General features: G+C 36.4%; 1 protein-coding gene across 7 annotated transcripts in view; it reads right to left on the minus strand.

Moving 5' to 3' along the window:
• The window catches only part of XRN1 (5'-3' exoribonuclease 1), a 112,325-nt gene that overhangs the window by 79,718 nt on the left and 10,970 nt on the right, over positions 1 to 21,637 (minus strand). For 4 of the 7 annotated variants that reach the window (XR_015156697.1, XM_086381302.1, XM_086381220.1 and 1 more), the window contains exons 3-14: positions 18,210 to 18,307; positions 16,959 to 17,068; positions 16,759 to 16,869; positions 14,679 to 14,761; positions 13,363 to 13,450; positions 13,113 to 13,281; positions 12,160 to 12,227; positions 11,705 to 11,842; positions 9,743 to 9,809; positions 9,430 to 9,535; positions 3,375 to 3,464; positions 1,389 to 1,545 (exon numbers count right to left, since the gene is read on the minus strand). Coding sequence is in view for 6 of the 7 variants with exons in the window: in XM_086381302.1 (XP_086237428.1) it covers positions 1,389 to 1,545; positions 3,375 to 3,464; positions 9,430 to 9,535; positions 9,743 to 9,809; positions 11,705 to 11,842; positions 12,160 to 12,227; positions 13,113 to 13,281; positions 13,363 to 13,450; positions 14,679 to 14,761; positions 16,759 to 16,869; positions 16,959 to 17,068; positions 18,210 to 18,307 (1,285 nt within the window). In the remaining variant the exon portion in view is untranslated. Of the gene's footprint in view, positions 1 to 1,388; positions 1,546 to 3,374; positions 3,465 to 9,429; positions 9,536 to 9,742; positions 9,810 to 11,660; positions 11,843 to 12,159; positions 12,228 to 13,112; positions 13,282 to 13,362; positions 13,451 to 14,678; positions 14,762 to 15,817; positions 15,927 to 16,758; positions 16,870 to 16,958; positions 17,069 to 18,209; positions 18,308 to 21,637 lie in introns of those variants that run through there. The other 3 variants (XM_086381562.1, XM_086381393.1, XM_086381481.1) reach the window with 3 other exon arrangements.

Raw genomic sequence — 21,637 nt, forward strand, 5'->3', positions numbered from 1 at the left:
TTCTCATTCCACTAAGCTAATTATATAGCCAAACTATCCTTACTCTGAATTTTATTATTTCTGTCTTCTATAGTCTTTTCACTCTACAAGGCTCATCTAAATTCTGTTTTTCCATTCAGATTTCAGTTCATTTCACACACTCCATTTTTAATCTTGGACAATTTATTTTCATGTCATAATCAAAGAGTCAGACACGACTGAGTGACTGAACTGAACTGAACATAATCAACTGATTTTATTAAGTTATATAACTGTCATCTAAGATAATTTAAAAAGAAAAAAAAATCCTAAAATACAAGAATCTCTTTACCACCAACAGCAAAGATAGAAAGCCCAATAAGACATGTTTTTAGTTAGAGATTTTATAACAGAAGTAGATAAACCTAAAGATATCCTCTAGGAAATGAATATAGAAGATCATGACATAAAAAATTTTAAAGAAATAAAAGCATATTTCTCAGGGTAATATTCAAAATAAAATAATCAGTTGTCATGGGTACAGAAGAATCAAAACTTATGTGGCTACAAAAACCTGCATGGCTATATTAATCCAGAGTGGTTGAGTATCAATTCTTAATGTATTGAAGGTGGGAAAAAAAGCATCAAAGAAACTAAAGGAAGGAAGGCCATGGGCCAGGATCAAGGCCCATGAAGGCCCATGAAGTTAAGTTTCAGAAAGATTTAGAAGGAAGCTGGATACTGTTCAAGCAGTGAAGGTATGTGATATCTATACATTTATGTGTGTCTATTTCAATTCCTGGCACAGACCAGAGAATTAGAAGAACCGACTGATGCTCTAGAAGAACTAAACTGAAGTTTACCCTCAAAATCAGTTTAGTAGGCTTAGTGTAATTTTGGTGACCCAATCACCCCTGAAACAGCTTTCTCCTGGTATACGAAGTACGTTAATCTGAGAGAAGTTTTTTATTCCATAATTTGATAAATGAAATTCTTAAAATCCAAATATAAATGGAAGTAGCATTTTGTTGAGATAAACAACTTATTAGAATCATCCATATTCTATTAGGTAGAGGGTAAAAGAGAACAGAAACAAAATCTGTAATATCTGGACAGAGCAGATGGCTTTAGATTTTGCCAAGCTCAATTTACTTTCATCAGTGCAGAGACAAACTGGAGATGCGCTTAAAGATACTGAAAACAAAGAAGCTATGCTTTGAATGGTTTATGAAATGTGTTTGCATTTTTAAAACAAGTTAATTTTAAATCAAGGAATTACTTTTCAAGGGACTTGTTTAAAGAATACTATATTTGAAACTGAAAATAAATATATTTAGCTATTAAAGAAATTTGGTATGATATTTCTAGGTTTGGAGGAGGAACTCCTAAATATTAAAAAGAACACAAATATATTTAATTCTAAAACCCACCTGGTAGCATGCAGGAAGTAAATTTTTGCTAGCTGCTGGAAGTACAGCAAGAAGCTGTTCAAATGGCTTAAAAGGTTTTCCCAGTTCAAAATGGATTTTGAGTGTACTGATGTTGCGGATATCAGACAGGAAAGGTGCATAATGGTATGGATAAAACCTGTAAGACAAAACTGAGCTTTAAACAATTGACAAACTTTATGAAACAGATCAATAGTTAGTATATACTTCTCAATATTCTATTCTAACAGCTGTGCCTCTGTGCGTTATGTTCAGTCGTGTCCATACACAGCAATAATTCTAAAGAAAAAATCACTCACAATTATGCCACATGAATAGAAGAGATCAGCAATGTTGGAAAATGTAGATTATTTGATGACAACAAGTATTTTATTTCCTTAATTTTTAAAGTGGTTTATATTTCAAAAACTTAGATGTATGTAATTGAAGGGTATATATATTAATAACACATTTAAAATATAATTTATTATTTATATAAATAATACAATGACTCCAGTTTCAGAAGTATTGAGTGTGAATCTTCCAAACAATAGATCCTCAGAATGAACTAATGAGGCAGTCAGAAGACATTCAGTTACTTCATGTGGGCCTGAGCTTCTCTCATGAAGACACAGGGAAGTCTGAGCTCATATGGTTGTTACTAGTCAGCTCTAAGAATCATCAACTTTGAATTAGTATGTATATATATATATTGTGTTTGTGATAAGGATTAAACCATTTGTCAATCATGCACACTATTTGTTTTTAAAATCTTCCCATATTTAACATGAAGAAATATTTTTAGAAATTTCAAAATTTTTTAAAAAATTAAAAAAATTTAAATGTTCTTAATGTCTGACTAAAAATACCAAAATAAAAGCCAACAAAATATTTTTATATTCCACAATTATGGCATACTTCAAAAGAATGGGAAAGTTTAGGAGGCAGAATGGCATGTGGAACAATGGAAAATGTATAGACTTCGGAAATCAGATAGGCGTGTACTTGAATATTGGTGTGTGATACTGGAAAGGCTATTTAACCTCTCTGAGCCTCATCTGTCAAAAGCAGAAAACAATATTTACTTTAAACAGCTCTGAGGCCTATATGAGCACATGCTTTACAAGTGCTTGGCCTCAATGCCTGGTAATAGAATAGGTATAACTTACACTCACCTTCTTAAAAAATGGCAAATCAGGGATTATTTTGTCACTACAGTGTTCTTTAGAGATGCCCTGAGAATCTTGTTAGTTATTGCAGATATTTTTTAAAAGGCTATTAGTAAGTGAGATTCTATTAATAATTAATGCCACATTATTGTGCACTGGTATGTTTTGCTGCTGGTGCTTTAACACAGAGCCTAGAAGGTGCTCTGAAAACAAACAAAACAAGCTATCTCATCACTTAAAAGTGTCTATTTTTCCCTGTATCTATTTTTTACTTGTTTTCTATTTCAGTGGATGGTTTGGAAATGTAGATGGAACTTGCTGGAATAAAAAACATGAGATAAATAGAGAATTATTACTATTCCAGGAGAAGTAAATTCTTTTCTCCTTTCTTCATTACCCTTCCCAGTTTAACATTCATATAATCCATTCTTCATTACTCCTAACAGAAAAAATTTTCAAACACATAAAGATGTAGAGAAGAATAAACAATCCCACTTAACCATCACTCAGACCCAGTAATTGTCAAGACTTTGTGACACTTCATTCATTATGATAGAAAATTTTAAATCCTTAGATTAACAGAGAGCTTTTTATTATGGGCCATCTACTACAGCTGGAAGTATCTTTGTTATAAAAGGATCTTTTTAAAATATTACAATACTAAAAAAGATTCTTTTCACTTAAACTTGGCTGTATGTATTTTTTAAAAAATACTATTAATATCACAAATAAAAGTAAAAAGAAGAGATTATCAAATGAGCTTATAGTAGAATGAGCCATTATAAAATATAAAACTTTATTTTTGTTTTTATTCCCTCACCAGCTCCAGGACTGAACTCCATGATAGTAATAGTGCAAAATCCACTGTATTGCCTGAACATAACATGCAGCTTGATCAGCCAGAAAGTCACTGAAAATAGAAAAGAATATTTTCATTATAACATTATTTTCTGAAGACAGGCCATTGTGTTTAAAACATGGTATCTCCTAATATCACATTCTGTCTCACATGATTTAATCAATGAATAAGCCAAAAACTGCAATCAGAAAAAACTCTAAAGTATTATTAAAAAAAATTCTATCATGCCACATTAAAAATTTGCCTTATAGTTTTCCTAAACCAACTATCAGAATACTTAAACCTGCTGTACATACTTATTCAGTCAATGTACTATATCTTTGGTATCAAGTTTGAGGGTTTAATGAAGCTTTCTAAACAATGGCACTACCACTTTCTTACATATTCAGAGTGTGATAGAAGACAAAGATGGAAATCTTATTTGGGAGGATGCCTGAGTGAATCACAGAAGGAAATCAGGAAGATCTTAAAATCTGGTTATAGCAGCTAGAACATATTTTGAAAAGTGTTATATCCACTGAACAATATTCCCTTTAATGTCATTTTCTCAAAAAAACTAATATTTAAGGTAAAATAATCACACACACACAGCAAAAAAAGAGCACCCTGGGGACTTCCCTGGTGGTACAGTGGCTGGGAGTCTGCCTGCCAACTAAGGGCACAAGAGATTGATACCTGGTCTGGGAAGATCAAGGCTATGGTTTTTCCAGTGGTCATGTATGGTTGTGAGAGTTGGACTATAAAGAAAGCTGAGCACTGAAGAATTGATGCTTTTGAACTGTGGTGTTGGAGAAGACTCTTGAGAGTCCCTTGGACTGCAAGAAGATCCAACCAGTCCATCCTAAAGGAAATCAGTCCTGGGTGTTCATTGGAAGGACTGATGTTGAAGCTGAAACTCCAATACTTTGGCCACCTGATGCGAAGAGCTGACTCATTGGAAAAGACCCTGATGCTGGGAAAGACTGAGGGCAGGAGGAGAAGGGGACGACAGAGGATGAAATGGCTGGATGGCATCACCGACTCAATGGACATGAGTTTGGGTAGGCTCCAGGAGTTGGTGATGGACAGGGAGGCCTGGTGTACTGCAGTTCATGGGGTCACAAAGAGTCGGACACAACTGAGCGACTGAACTGAACTGAACTTGGAAGATCCCACAGGCTGGAGAGCAACTAAGCCTGTAAGCCACAATTGCAAAAGCCTGCAAGCCGGAAAGCCTGTGCTCCACAAGAGAAGCCTGTGTACTGCGACAAAGAGTAGCCCCCGCTTGCTGCAACTAGAGAAAGCCTGTGAGCAGCAACAAAGACTCAGAGGAAACAAAAATAAAATTAATTAAAAAAAGAGGACCCTAGGTAAACCCCAAAGTGGCTATAAAACTTGTTAGTGTTTGTTACCAAAATTCAAGTAGAGATTTACCATCTGAGCCAACAGGGAAGCCCTCAGGTGGATACTTCTAAGTGAAATTGTAGATTACATATTTCTGGAAGTTATATTTTTTAAAATGAATGACTCTTATTATAAAAGAAATGTTTCATTATTGAAAATTTAGATAATGATGAAAAGCATTTTTATTACCTTATAGCAATCACTATGACATTTTGGTATTTTTTTTTTCAGTCTTTTTATCCCCAAGTTTTTCCTTTTTAAATATTAATGAGAGTATACTGTGTATATGAATTTGTATCCTCTTTTAAAATTTGTATTTAATAATATACTGAAAGTATCTTTCTAAATTTTTATGAACTTTTCATAACTACCAGTTTAATAGTTCTATTATTCCAGAAGCACTAGAGATGGCAGAGATAGTGACTGTAATGAGGAGGAAGTGGAGACAATTATGATGAACCTTCTCACTGGACACATACATTGTTTCTAACTTTTTACTATTTAAAAAAATTTTGTAGTAACTTCCTTGTGTATAAAGATCATCTATGTCTAGTCTATATTTTTATGATAGATTAACAATTAGAATTATTGGGTCAAAGGCTTTTAGATACATACTTTCAAAAATATTTAAAAAAAATAATTTCTATTTATTTTTGGCTGTGCTGGATCTACACTGCTGTGCAGGCTTTTCTCTAGATGCAGTGTGTGGGCTTCTCATCGCAGTGGCTTCTCTTCTTACAGAGAATGGCTCAGTAGTTGTGGCAACTGGGCTCTAGAGGACAGGCCCAAGAGCTGTGGTGCAAGGACTTAGTTGCTCTGCAGCATGTGGGAACTTCCCAGATCAGGGATTAGACTCGTGTCCCATGCATTGGCAGGTGGATTCTTTACCACTGAGCCACCAGCAAAGCCCTCCAAAATAATTTTGCCTACTTGTATTTCCATCAGTAATTAAAGGAAGAAATCTACCACCACTCCCGGACCAACACTGAATATAACAACTTAAAAAGATTTGCTTATTTGCTAGGCAAACAAACCGTATCTCATTTTCATAACCTCATATTTTAATATACAAAAAGAAAAGGAAATAAAACAGAAGAGTAGTCCCCTAGCAAATCAAGCATTTAATTGCAGCTACTATACTTCTCTATAACATAATCAAGCAAATATAAGAACTAAGGAATAAAGAATTAAGTGCATAACTATTATAAATATTTTATTTCTAAGTCTCAAAAGTCCTACTTGCTAATGATATCTGCCAAAACTTCACATGACCTGATGAGTTGTACTACAATGTCTTTATCTCTAGCTACCAGAGATAAGTATGAATACAGGCCTTACACAAAGGCTATGTCTAGACTAGAAAACAGTCTGAGTAAATGGAGCAACATGGAGATCTTGGGTCTTTCCTTGGGCAGTCTCTAGGAAAGATTCTCAGTATTTCATTTTTTTAAAAAGTAAAAATAATAGTACAGAAAATATCTAAGTATAGTACATATAATAAGGGTACAAAGAATTTTATGAAACTTTTATCTCACTGACAGAAAAACAGCCTCATCTGATGGTTAAGGACGGGCTTCGGAGCCAGATTGCCTGTTACTTATATTCTGGCTTTGCCACTCATTACCTATGTATGTCACATGGAGCAAATCACTTAAATCTCTCTATTCCTTAACTTCCTCTATTTTAAAATAATAATAATTCTACTTATCTTAAAAAACTGTTGTGAGAATTACAACAACTTAACATTTTCACATTATGTACATATATTTATATATGTTTATATTTTTAAATTATAAATGAGTTATTTTTTAAATGTTTAGCATAGTACCTGGCACTAGACCAGATGGTCAATATCGAGATCAGATTGATAATGTTCTTTGCAGCCAAAGATAGAGCAGCTTTATACACAGTAAGCAAAAACAAAACCTGGAGCTGACTGTGGCTCAGATCATGAGCTCCTGACTGCAAAACTCAGGCTTAAACTGAAGAAAGTAGGGAAAACTACTGGGCCATTCAGGTACGACCTAAATCAAATCCCTTATGAGTATATGGTGGAGGTGACAAATAGATTCAAGGGATTACATCTGATAGAGTGCCTGAAGAACTATGGACAGAGGTTTATAACACTGTACAGGAGGCAGTGAATGAAAGCATCCCAAAGAAAAAGAAATGTAAAAAGGCAAAGTGGTTGGTTGAGGAGGCTTTACAAATAACTGAGGAAAGAAGAAAAGCCAAAGGCGAGAGAGAATGGAAGACATACCCAACTGAATGCAGAGTTCCAGAGAACAGCAAGTAGAGATAAGTAAATGAACAATGCATAGAAATAGAGGAAAACAACAGAATGGGAAGGATGACATATATTCAAGAAAACTGGAGATACCAAGGGAACATTTTATGCAAAGACGGGGAAGATACAGAACAGAAATGGTAAGGTCCTAATAGAAGTAGAAGAGATTAAGAGATGGCAAGAATACACAGAGGAACTACACAGAAAAGGTCTTAATAACCCTGATAACCATGATTGTGTAGTCACTCAACTAGAGGCAGCCATCCTGCAGTGTGAAGTCAAGTGGGCCTTAAGAAGCATTACTACAAACAATGCTAGTGGAGGTGATGGAATTCCAGCTGAGCTATTTCAAATCCTCAAAGACGATGCTGTGAAAGTACTGCACTCAGCATGTCAACAAATTAGGAAAACTCAGCAGTGGCCACAGGATTGGAAAATGTCAGTTTTCATTCCAATCCCAAGGAAGAGCAATGCCAAAGAATGCTCTAATGACCAGATAATTGTGCTCATTTCACATGCTAGCAAGGTTATGCTCAAAATTCTTGAAGCGAGGCTTTAGTATACATGAACCAAGAACATCTAGATGTACAAGTTGGGTTTCAAAGATGCAGGGGAACCAGAGGTCAAATTGTCAACATTTGTTGGATCATGGAGAAAACAAAGGAATTCCAGGAAAACATCTACTTCTGCTTCATTGACTATGTGAAAGTCTTTGATTGTGTGGATCACAACAAGCTGTGGAAAATTCTTAAAGAGATGGGAGTACCAGACCACCTTACCTGTTTCCTGAGAAACCTGTATGCAGGTCAAGAATCAACAATTAGAACTGGACATGGAACAACGGACTGGTTCAAAATTGGGAAAGGAGTATGATAAGGCTGTATATTGTCATCCTGCTTATTTATCTTACATGCAGAGTACATCATGTGAAATGCCAGGCTGGATGAATCACAAGCTGGAATCAAGATGGCCAGGAGAAATATCAGCAGCCTCAAATATGCAGATGACACCACCCTATGGCAGAGAGCGAAGAGGAACTAAAGAGCCTTCTGAGGAGATGAAAGAGGAGAGTAAAGCGCTGGCTTAAAACTCAACATTCAAAAAACTAAGATCATGGCATCCGGTCCCATTACTTCAAGGCAAATAAGGGGAAAAAATGGAAGCAGTGACAGATTTTATCTTCTCAGGCTTCAAGATCACTGCAGACAGTGACTGTAGATATGAAATTAAAAGATGCTTGCTCCTTGGAAGAAAAGCTATGCAAACCTAGACAAACCTAGAAAGCAGAGACATCACTTTGCCAATAAAAGTTCATACAGTCAAAGCTATGGCTTTCCAGTAGTCATGTATGGATGTGAGATTTGGACCATGAAGATGGCTGAGCGCCAAAGAACTGATGCTTTCTAACTGTGGTGTTGGAGAAAACTCTTGAGAGTCCCTTGGACTGCAAGGAGATCAAACCAGTCAATCCTAAAGGAAATCAGTCCTGAATATTCATTGGAAGGACCGATGCAGAAGCTGAAGCTCCAATACTGTGGCCATCTGATGCAAAGAGCTGACTCACTGGAAAAGACCCTGATGCTGGTAAAGACTGAAGGCACAAGAAGAAGGGGACGACAAGAGTTTGAGATGGTTGGATGGCATCACTGATTCAATGGACATGAGTTTGAGCAAGCTCCGGGAGTTGGTGATGGACAGGGAAGCCTGGTGTCCTGCAGTCCATGGGGTTGCAAAGAGTTGGACACAACTGAGTGGCTGAACTTTAGAGGGCTGTAGTTCAGAAATGTGAGCCACCATTCTAGAGGTCAAGTTGTTAAGGAACTTTTATACTAGTTCTTAACCTGAGGTTGAGCCAGGTAGCCTTTGAGATAAGTATGATGTGAGCTTCAGAAGAAATGAAGAAAAACACTAACCATTTTCTATCTGGCCATTTTTATCATAGGCATACAGTTGAGACTTGAACAATGCAGAAGTTAGAGATGCCAACCCTCTTGCAGGAGAAAATCCACTCATAACTTTAGTTAGCTCTCTGTATCTGCAGTTCCACATCTATGGATTCAACCAAGTGGGAAACATGTAGTACTGTATTAAGTCTTCAGTAAAAACAATCCACATGTGAATGGACCTATGCAGATCAAGCCCATGTTGTTCAAGGGTATACTGCATAATACATGCCAATGAATATTATCTTCTCCAAAACCACAGTAGTTGAAAGGTCTACAATAATTTGTGAAACAAAAAATCCTTTCTTCCCATTACCATAATCATCAAAATTATGCTGTTTTCTGTAGAACTGCAAAGTCTACTTTTTCCTACTTTAAAGTAAAAGCAATGGCAATAACATACTCAGAAACTATGTCAACTCCCATCTTTGTCATGTAATATGTTCTTTTATATTGCCTAAACTCGGTTTCAAATAGGTCATCATCTTCCATCTCTTCTTCTACATTGTCTGGAAAAAAGATAAACAGACAGTGACTGACAATTATGAATATTCCATTTTTCCATTTAATGCTTTGATAAATATGTCAAAGTAGATGTTTATAAACTATCACAGAAATCTGTTTCATCCAATATTACTGAATTAGTCCTAATAATGGAATATAATAACTATTCTGTCAAAAAAAATAACATATATTAAAATACAGTTTGTACTCACCCTTAGAAGTTACCACTTCTTCTCCATTTTTGTCTAAAGCAGCCCAACATATGGAATTTTCCTGGCCCTATTAAAAATTATAAATCAATATAAAAGCAAGATATACTTCAAGATGAGACATTTAACAGAAAGATTTATAAAATATTAAAGATAGCTGAATTATCTTTAAGTGACATACTGTAAAATTTTATTTTAAAAATAATCCTCAAATGCTGTGTAAATGTTTTTGGTTTTATATCACTTGTTTCCTGAAGCTATAAATCTTTATTATTACAACTTAACATTTAGGCCCCTCAATGATAAGTATTAACAATGCTCACCAATACAAAAAAGAAATATATTTAATTACATATGTTTTCTAAGAAAAAAAAATTTCAAAAACATTTCATTTACTTAGAGAAAAGTACACAATCAATATCAAATCCTTTCAACTTCAACATTTTTATATGTCAAATTCCGGGCTACTGTTAACAAGAAACAATCTGTTTATAATGGAGTCCAATAATTACAACTATTACCTATTTTTTATATCTCTGGTTCCCATCATTCTTATACCTCTACCCTCCACTTCTATTTTCTTCCATGCAACTCATCTGCTTTTCTAAAGTTCTTCCATTTCATCACATCCTTCATATCCTGCCATCTATTTTTCCATTCTTGTTGATTTCATCCTTTCTCTTCTCTATTTTCTGATTGCCTACCAACTGCCAGTGACTTTCACTAGTTCTTCCAAACTAGGGCCTCTGCCACTTTTCTTGCCTGGGCTGTTTCTCCAGTTTCCTTTTTTCACCTGTGTCTCTAAAGTTAACTACATACCCCCAGATGACTTGTGAAGTTTAAGGAATGAGCTGAGGTGGGTGGAGCCAGGGATTACTAATATTTAATTTTGTGATTACACATCCCCCAAAAGTTGCAGAGCCTGTTTTATTAAGATAAAAAACAGAGTAGAATACAGACTGCTGCTAAGTTCCACAGAGGAAAAGTTAAGCAGTTAGAAAGACTACACTAAACAAAATCAGGATAGCTGCCCTTTCTGAAGCAAGAGATATTAGGCTTGAACCTAAACAGAAGCAGTTCAGCAAAGAGAGTGCAGGAAGCTCATCAATTTCACCAGAATCCAATAACTATAGATTGACTGAGGAAAATTCCAGAAGAGGTTTATTTTCCAAGCTAACACACATAAGACATTCTTTATGACTTACAAAAGGTGTTTTACAGGGTACTGCTACTGCTGCTGCTGCTAAGTCGCTTCAGTCGTGTCCGACTCTGTGCGACCCCATAGTCGGCAGCCCACCAGGCTCCCCTGTCCCTGGGATTCTCCAGGCAAGAACACTGGAGTGGGTTGCCATTTCTTTCTCCAATGCGTGAAAGTGAAGTCGCTCAGTCGTGTCTGACTCTTAGCGACCCCATGGACTGTAGCCCACCAGGCTTCTCCGTCCATGGGATTTTCCAGGCAAGAGTACTGGAGTGGGGTGCCATTGCCTTCTCTTTTACAGGGTACTAGCATATTCTAATTGGCTCTATTATTCATTTATTGAGCACCTAACATTTACCATATATTGTGACACTGTATTGTATATATGATTTTATATATAAATTATTTATAGAGAAAAATAAATGATCTTATAACATTAAATGCTATAAATATTCACATTTTTAAAGAGATAACTAATTTTCTGGGTTCTTAGAAATGTCTCTACACTTATTAATAGAATGGAAGAGCAAAGAAAAAGCAATGCTTTTCAATGGCAAAAATAAACTGCTTTTCAAAGATCAGATTTAAATGACAGTATCTAATAGAGAAAAAGAAATCAAACAATTTTTAAAATGTACATAAAGGAAAAGAGGAAATGAAACCAAAATGAGGAACCCCAAAATCATAAGAAAGAAAATGAGAAACAAGGAATATCAGTTTTACCTTTACAGGTAAAAAAATGAAAGGACACCTAAAAAAACGGACACCTTTGATTTTTTCTTTTCCTTGTAGCTCTTGGCTTCTTCCGCGGCAACACCTGCTGCTTCATTGAGGTACTTGTTACCAACTTTGCTTTCAAACCACTTTAGGTCCACAAAAACTTCACTGAAGTGTTCTCGATCAAACTATACAGAAACATTTAAATTTATTTTAAAATAACTTAAGTATGTCTAGAAGAAAATAAAACAAACTTTTAACAATGACTGCTTCTAGGGCATAGGAAATCAGAGGATATTACTTTTGATGCACATAGGGACATCATCTACTACTCTGAAAACTAAAACTAAAAAGCAAGTAGAAATAAAAATAATTTAGACGGAATTATTTATACAAAATAATTGGAGTAGAACTATAAAAATTTGTTCTTCTGGTATTATGTAATTGGTTACTGACCATTTGTAGCTACCCTGGGACAGAAAAACAAAAACTTATAGTTACTTACATCCGATAGTTTCACAAGGTATTTTTCAAATCGAGGTAAGTTGAGATGCCCACTTTCATTAATATAACCTAAAAGGAACAAAATCTGAATTTGCACTACATGCTGACATTTTTAAAAAACAATTTTATAAAATTCTTTTTTACAAAACGTTGAGTTTTGACATTCTACTAATCAAGAAAAAACACTCAGTGTTGGACCATCTAAGTGACCCTAGTTCCTACAAACTTGATGTTACTATAATACACAATATGTAAGAATTGAAGCAAAACAGAAAAAGTTCCAGGTTTACATAATAATAATCCTCCTAAATTTCCAAACACTGGGGTGACAGTTAATTAAATTAAGTAAGTTCTAGAATTGAGGTCATTTATTTGATATGCTAACTTAAGAAGAAAAAGACCAATATCCTGCTATTCGATTGACTGACTGACTGATTCACTGTATGGTTTGCAAGATTCTAGTTGCCTAGCCAGAGACTGAACCTGTGCCTTTGACAGTGTAAGTGTGGAGTCCTAACCACTGGACCGCCAGGGAATTCGGCTGTCTGCTTTATTCAGCATCGTCACTACCTGTCAGTTTCCCACTGTAACTTAAAAGTCTCTCCCTGATAGTAAATACTCTGATGCTTATCCATTCAGAAACTGAATTTCTACAGTTAAATATGAAAAGAGCTAAGTGAAACCAACAACCTCTGCAGGCTTTTGTAAGCCATTAAAGGTAGAGATTAGTTAGGTATCTATGAATAAATGAGATTGCTTAACTTGTGTCATTTCTCTGTTTGTGAACCATTGAAAATTGCAACTTTAGAACTTGGTACCTTCTACTACAAGAAACTCCAAATTCTTTTTCTACTTTAGCTCTGCAAGCAATAATCTAATAAACTGAGTGACATTTCCAGGGTTAGTTGAGTTTTAAATTAAAGTAGCCTCAAATGAATATTAAACTTTTCTTACCCCCAAGTTCTGGCAGGATGGTAATATATGTTCCATAAAGAAGAGGCAGTGCATCATGATTAATATGTAAATGAGGTAGATGAGGGATAAAATCATTGCCAACAAGAAATCCCATCAAAATCCAATCATCTATTATCCTTTCAATATCATATTTAAATGTGATCTTGTCCTATAGCAATATGAAGAAAAGAGTCAAATCCTTTGGAAATTTCTGCATATTCACCTCTGATCTATTTATATTAATACTTACTTTTAATGCTGAAAACTCATAGTCAATATACTCTCTCATTAAAGACAAGTGTAGGAGGTGAAATGTGGTTTCTTCTGGTGCGCATACCCTGTAATTAGTCAAGATGATCAACACAGAATTAATTATATTTTTAGGGTTCAAGTTTAATAGTGCAGCTTGAAATAAAATTTATCACTGCAGTATAATTAATTCTTGACATTAAGGCATGTAATTTATATGTAAGCTGCAGGGTAATGTTAAGATAAAAACATAGTAACAATTTTAATAGATATAAAGTTCAAAATAATTGGTTTACAGCATGCTTTCTGTGGAAGGACTCACAGAATTCAGAAAGTCTAAATAATAAATAACAAATGTAAGAAACCAATGGGATCTGTTCTGGCCCACTTAAGGCTGGCCACCAGCAAAAGGCATATAGACTAGTGAGTATACATACTTTTATATCTACTGCAGTATAGGTTAAAGCTTCAGTGGTGTAGCACTATTACTTTCTCCTCTTACCTTTCCCTGGCTTGGTCCAGGGGTCTATATTCCTGGCTGTTGGCTTATATTCCAAGATTAATTACAAGTAAGAATATAAGTTTTTAAGAGCATATTAAAAGCACTTATCCACCATGAACATATGGCATTTTCCACAGGAATGCAAAAGTGGTTCAAGATAAATCAATGTAATACACCATATTAATAAACAAAGGAAAAAAACCCACATACTCATTCAACAGAAAAAGCCTATGTCAAAATTCAACACCCTTTCATGATAAAAATACTCAGCAAAGTAGAAATAGAAAGGAATTTCCTTAGAATGATTAAGGGAATTTATGAAAAATCCACACAGCTAATAGCATAATCAATGCTGAAATTAACTTGAGATGGATCAAAGACTTAAATGTAAGAGTTAAAACTTATAAAACCCTTAGACTAAAATGGGAAAAAGCTTTATGACATTGGATTCAGCAATGATTTCTTGGATACTACACTAAAAAGTGTACATGACTCAATGGCCATGAATTTGAGCCAACTCTGGGAGACAGTGAAGGACAGGGAAGGCTGGCATGCTGCAGTCCATGGAGTCGCAAAGAGTTGAACATGACTGAATGACTGAACAACACTAAAATGTATAGGCAACAAAAGAAAAATACAGACTGGAACTCATCAAATTTAAAAACTTTGTACACCAAATGACACTATCAACAGAGTGAAAAGGCAGCCCACAGAATGGGAGAAAATATTTACAGATCATCATATGCCTGTTAAGGGATTACTATTTCTAATTTAATTTCTAGTCTACCTTCCAATATATAGGCAGTATGATTTACCTTTGAGTCTTTTTGCCACCAAATCGAACTTCTTCTCTTAAAAGAGAGAAATGTGCCTCATGACTTGTTAATCCAAGCATAATCTGTTGAAAAATGATTATGAAATGTTTTTATTCTCTCATTTTTTATAGCATCAGGTTCACAAAAGCAATCAACATTTCTATATAAAGAACATGCTTATTTAAGGAAAATAATTAGCAAGTTAAATATATAAACTTCAAAATATGATCCATTTATAGGTGATGAATGCGGTAAATTGTGTGTACTTTCCTAAGAAAACAATGTTCACCTTAGACTCACATAACCTTTACAACCACACCACTGCATCCCTATAATAATAATCTCTCTTGGTTTTTATTTCTTTCTGCTTGCCATGCGGGAATGGGAAGGAATTAGAGGCAATAGCATTTCCACATCAGAAGAATACAGGATTCTTCTGGAGTTCAGGATACCTTTAGTATGTGAAAACTTGGGAAAAAAACTGGGAAAGGATCTTTTCAGTTAATATTCTCACATAGTATTCTAATCCCCAAAGTCAGTCAAATAGTTTAGTGAGACATATCAACAAACTGCAATGCAGAGTTTAATTTAATCCCGATTCACACAAAATAAAACATTTATGAATCAATCAGGGAAATGAAAATACTGAATGGTTTTCATATATATTAAAGTGATTTATTAATATTGTTTTATATGGAATAATGACACTGGAGCTATTTTATTATTTTTAATATTCTCAATCATGATTTATAGATTAAATAATATAATGTCATTTACTTCAAGAATCCAGAGGAGGAGGAGGAAGGATACAGATGATTAGGAAAAGGAGCTGAAAGTAATCGAAGGAGGAAGGACACAAAGATGTTCATTACGCTCGCTCTTCTATTTTTGTTTATACTTGCAAATTTCTGTAATAAAAAGTTAAAAAACGTCTAGCAGGGACTTCCCTTGGTGGTCCAATGGTTAAGAATCCACCTGCCAATGCAGGGGACATGAGCTCAATCCCTAGTCCAGGAAGTTCTCACACTGCTGTGGAGCAACTGAGCCCTTGAGCCACAACTACTAAGCCCATGCTCTAAAATGAGAAGCCACTGCAAAGAGAACCCTGCACAATGCAATGAAAAATAGCCCCCACTCACTGCAACTAGAGAAAGCCCGCGTGCAGCAATGGAGACTCTGTGCAGCAACAACAACAACAAAGTCTAGCAAACTTTGGTTACGGAGTTATCAGATCAGGTGGTATTAAAAATCCCGTATTAAGCATGAGGATAAAAAGGGTCCTCTACCCAGAACTCAGCAGAGAATTCACAGCACTAGGGTCAGTCAGGTGTGAACACTAACTATATGCACCTGTTGATCATAAACAATGGCAAAAGAACACCTTTTCCAAATGTTTTGAACTTTGGTAACAGCAGAAGTAGCAATTATTATCATGTCTCTAATATTTCTTTCGGAGAAGGCAATGACACCCCACTCCAGTCCTCTTGCCTGGAAAATCCCATGGACGGAGGAGCCTGGTAGGCTGCAGTCCATGGGGTCACTAAGAGTTGGACACGACTGAGCGACTTCCCTTTAACTCTTCACTTTCATGCGTTGGAGAAGGAAATGGCAACCCACTCCAGTGTTCTTGCCTGGAGAATCCCAGCCTGGTGAGCTGCCGTCTATGGGCTCGCACAGAGTCGGACACGACTGAAGCAACGTAGCAGCAGCAATATTTCTTTCCACAACTAGAAATCTGCTAATATTAAGACTAAGTTTCCTAAATAGGTATTTATCATAATGGCATCAGTTCAGTTCAGTCCTGATGAACTCTCACGCTCAGTCGTGTCTGACTCTTTGCGAACCCATGAATTCAGCACGCCAGCAGCAGCAGCAGCAGCAGGCCTCCCTGTCCATCACCAACTCCTGGAGTTCACTCAAACTCACGTCCATCGAGTCGGTGATGCCATCCAGTCATCTCATCCTCTGTCGTCCCCTTTTCCTCCTGCCCCCAATCCCTCCCAGCATCAGAGTCTTTTCTAATGAGTCAACTCTTCGCATGAGGCATTAAGACTACAATAACAATAAGCATTTTACCTACCAAGTCAGCATCTAAGCCATAAAGACAGTGCCTGGTGTTTGGATCATGATCTGGCTTTGCCTTCTCGGATCTGATAAACTCCATGATTTTATGCTCTCCTTCTCCAGGAGTCTAGATATAATGTTAAAAAAAAATGTAGTAATATGCTACATTTCTCAAGATTCAGCTAAAAAACTATTTAAATAAGAAAAGATAATAACCTCATGGCCTGAGAAGTAGATGGTAACTCCTTGCCACGATTTGTCTGTAGAAATTTTCATATTTACAAAGTACTTCAGATGTTCGTGTAACCTGGCCATGAATTCAGTCCCTTTAAATAAAAGGATTTTAGAAATTTAATCTGAGTAGGAAATAAAAACAGAGTTATCAGTGATAGCATGAAACTGGATATGGGTGTGGAGGTTGAAAGCTCTCTGGCTTATCTTGAAAAGCAAATCATGTTGCAGCTTTCCCGAGCAAAGATCACAGCTATTTCCAATTTCACTAGTCAGCCCTAAATGAAGTTAATGTCAGATACAGAAAGTCAAAGAATTTTACTACTTCCTTGGGAGTATACTTCAAATATTTTCACACAAGGGCAGAGTTTCAACTCTCTAACAAACTTAAATCTTCTCTGCTGGATTCTAAAAAGTTTTTGTTTTCTTTTTGTAAGACATGCAGCCTCAATAAGATTGCCAATAACCACAACAACTGTTATTATTACTACTTTTAACTCAAAAAAATTACTATTAATCTGGAAACAGAGTATATAATGATTATGTTTTAGGAAAAGCCTAGATGATCAACAGTCAAGGCAACATAGTCTTAAACCATATAATGATACAACTGCTTGTTAAACTGAGCATTGTCATTAGGGCACTTAATGAAAGCAAAAACTACCACAGTAAAGAATTAATGAGAAGATACAATTTTAAGACTTTTCTTCAATGTGAAGGGTTATAATGATGTTAGACTCTAGGAAGTGCAGACTATGCTGTTGCATTTAAAATTAAACTTGTAATACTGATAATTAATTCTTAAAGTCACAGAAGTCTTAACCACCTCTGAGGAGCAGAACAGTAAGCATTCTAGATAGGGAAAATGGCTTTCTTATCCAGAATAAAACAAGCTGGCTATATGAACCTGGGTGAGTCACAACCTCACTGAGTCAGTTTTCATACAAATAAATGTCAAGAGTAGTAGGACTGATCTTGTAAGTTCGGTCTAGGTCAGGAATTTTGTGCATGTGGGAGAATCCTGTCCACAGCTGCTTTTATCAGCATCTGTAAATTCCTACAGTGGGTCTTCATAGGGGCATTTATAACCAAGGTGACCAAACCATCTTATGAAGCGACATAACTGGGAAAATACAACAAATGGAATTCTAAGGACACACACACAAAATAGAGGTTACAAAAGAAAACTAAATTTACATTTTAAATTTCCTAGAATTTTTCTCTCAGTGAATTTACCTGGTGTAATACAGTTGGAATCAAATCTGGCCTCTGCAGGAAGAGTTTCTCCTTTTTCTATTGCCTTTTTAATTTTCTCTTCAGCCTCCTTTGCTGACCTTAAATGTTAAGGGGGAAAAAAAGAATCCTCAACTTTCTGGGAAAAAAAGAGATCTCTACATACAGTAAACTGTCATTTAGAAGCTTTCGTAACTAAAATACTAATTCATCAATTTTAAGTTCAAAACATGTAAGTTTTGAAATGACTACAGTCAATAAAGATGAGCCTTAGAGTTGTTTATTTATTTAAAGAATTAAGTTTTTCAGCTATGGACTATAGAAGCAGAACATTATAATGGTGTAAAACTGACGTAGAATGTTATAAATACTTATTATAAAATAAATCTTTTCTTATCACAAATATACATATTGGTTCTAGAAATAATTTCAAAAGTATAGCGTAAACATTCATTATATGCACTACATTTAATAACATCAAACAAGAAGTACATTACTAAAAGGATCTCTAAGAATATTACATAAAAATAATTATAAAATTATAATGTACAACTTTGGATTCCCTCATGAAAATATCTAAAATGAAAGCCTAATAACACTAATGACATCAGTAGCCAAAATGATTTCATTTTTGAGGTAACAGAATTTACTAGGAAGGACATGATTATTTTAGAGTCTGATAGAAATAGGTTTGAATATCAGCATCCCAATTCCAGTATGGTTTCTCTGGTAACTCGTGTATGGCACACAAATATGCCATATGGCACATAATTTAGTAAGTCCTGCTTTATGTACATTTTCTACGGCCCTGTTACTAGTTCTTGGAGAAGGCAATGGCACCCCACTCCAGTACTCTTGCCTGGAAAATCCCATGGACAGAGGAGCCTGGTAGGCTGCAGTCCATGGGGTCGCTGAGGGTCAGACACGACTGAGCGACTTCACTTTCACTTTTCACTTTGGTGCATTGGAGAAGGAAATGGTAACCCACTCCAGTGTTCTTGCTTGGCGAGTCCCAGGGACGAGGGAGCCTGGTGGGCTGCTGTCTATGGGGTCACGCAGAGTCGGACACGACTGAAGCAACTTAGCAGCAGTAGCAGTTACTAGTTCTAACTACTGTGTTCTGTTGAATTCTATTTCTGTGATAAACAAACTCTTCTTTGTATTTAACCTCTCTCTCACCAACCTCTTCAATATAATAAAAACTTTGAAGATAACAACTCATTTGTAATCTCTCCAATTGAATCCATTCTTTCCTCATTTCTCCTCTTTCTTCTTTGAAGAAATGATTATTCAGTGTTACTATGTGATAAGTTCTTGGGCTACAATAAAAAAGAAATGATTCCTCGTCTTAAGAGTTACATGCTAGACAGAGTGCAAGAAAACAGTGAAGAGTCAGTCGCACAGTCGTGTCCAACTCGTTGTGACCCCGTGGACTGTAGCCTGCCAGGCTCCTCTTTCCATGGGATTCTCCAGGCAAGAATATTAGAGTGAGTACCCATTCCCTTCTCCAGGAGATCTTCCCAACCCAGGGATCAAACCCAGGTTTCCTGCATTGCAGGCAGATTCTTTACTATCTGAGCCACCAGGGAAGCCCTAGAGTATAAGAAATAGATAGAAATAAAACATTGTTTAATGTAGCTGCAACACAGAGAATGTCTGGGACAGGAACAAAGTAAAACTACTAGTCTAGGTAGAAGATTATGAAGGCCAGACTGACACAATAGCAGTAAAGATGAAAAGAAGTAAATAGATATGACTCAGATGTGAGGAATGAGGAAGAGGGAGAGGCCCAAATTTCTCTTGGACTTTGGAGTTGAGCAGCTATTTACATGGTGCTTTCACGGAAACAGGAACGTAGAAGGATGGCAAATTTAAGGCAAAGATGAGTTCAATTCTGAATATGTTAAGCCTGAATTGTATCTGTGGTATCCAGAAGGAGTCATTTAGCAGGCATTTGGATATATAGAAGTTCTGGGACGAGATATCCACCAGAAAGATAATTTGGGAGTCAGTACAGTTTCAGTAATTAAAGCCATTGGATAAAATCTCTCAGGACCTAGGACAGAACCTTAAGAAACATCAGTTTTCAAGAAAAAAAAAGCAGGGGAAGAGAAGAAAAGGAGATTAAGAAGGTAGAGTCGGGGACTTCGCTGGTGGTCCAGGGGCTAAGACTGAGCTCTCAATGCAGGTGGCCAGGGTTCAGTCCCGGGTCAGGGAACTAAATTCCACACGCCACAACTAAGGCCCAGCACAACCAAATAAACACACTTTTTTTTTTTTTAAGGTAGTGTTGGAGGCAATTCCCTGGTGGTCCAGTGGTTAGGACTCGGTGCTTCCATTCCTGGGGCCCAGGCTGGACTCCTGGTCAAAGACAGTAGTTACCTGAAGGTTATGGGAAGGAAGTTCAAGAGAGAAATAAGGGTCAACACTGCTAAATACAAGAGATAAATGAAGTAATATAAAGACAGAATTATTCTTTAGATTTAGTCTCTTTAAGAAATTTGTTTGTAATTTTGTAAGGAAGTTTCAGTGACATGAGGGTGATGAAAGATAGGAGCAGATTTAAAAATGAGTAAGAGATGTGTAGAGATTATGATCAGAGAGTATGAATAAAGGAAAAAAGGCACTATGGAGAATGAGAAAGGGCTAACTGGGGGACTTTGGGGAAACATGGAGCACGGGATGCTACAAAGTATCGAGTAAGTGCCTGTGGTGGTTATGGTGAATTGGCCCTCAACATCCACTCCTTTCTTCTAGTTCATCTTCTGAGGTTGGAAAGCTATAAAAAATTAAACTCTCAGGCTTCCTTCAGCTAGGCCTCTGGATGTGACTTAGATTTTGTCAGATGTTTCCACAAAACATTTGGAAGGGAGAAGTTTGGTGACGTGTACATAACAGTTGTGGCACTGGGCTTGTAGGCAGGGGTGTGTTTACCAATTGTTCAGTTCAGTTCACTCACTCAGTCGTGTCTGACTCTTTGTGACCCCATGAATCGCAGCACGCCAGGCCTCCCTGTCCATCACCAACTCCAGGAGTTCACCCAGACTCATATCCATCGAGTCAGTGATGCCATCCAGCCATCTCATCCTCTGTCGTCCCCTTCTCCTGCCCGCAATCCCTCCCAGCATCAGAGTCTTTTCCAATGAGTCAATTCTTCGCATGAGGTGGCCAAAGTACTGGAGTTTCAGCTTTAGCATCATTCCTTCCAAAGAAATCCCAGGGCTGATCTCCTTCAGAATGGACTGGTTGGATCTCCTTGTAGTCCAAGGGACTCTCAAGAGTCTTCTCCAACACCACAGTTCAAAAGCATCAATTCTTCGGCGCTCAGCTTTCTTCACGGTCCAACTCTCACATCCATACATGACCACTGGAAAAACCATAGCCTTGACTAGACGGACCTTTGTTGGCAAAGGAATGTCTCTGCTTTTCAA

Source organism: Bos grunniens, chromosome 1, assembly GCF_055505025.1.
Source record: "Bos grunniens cultivar Pamir isolate PY7600 chromosome 1, Bosgru_T2T1.0, whole genome shotgun sequence".
In the NCBI taxonomy this organism is placed as follows: domain Eukaryota; kingdom Metazoa; phylum Chordata; class Mammalia; order Artiodactyla; family Bovidae; genus Bos; species Bos grunniens.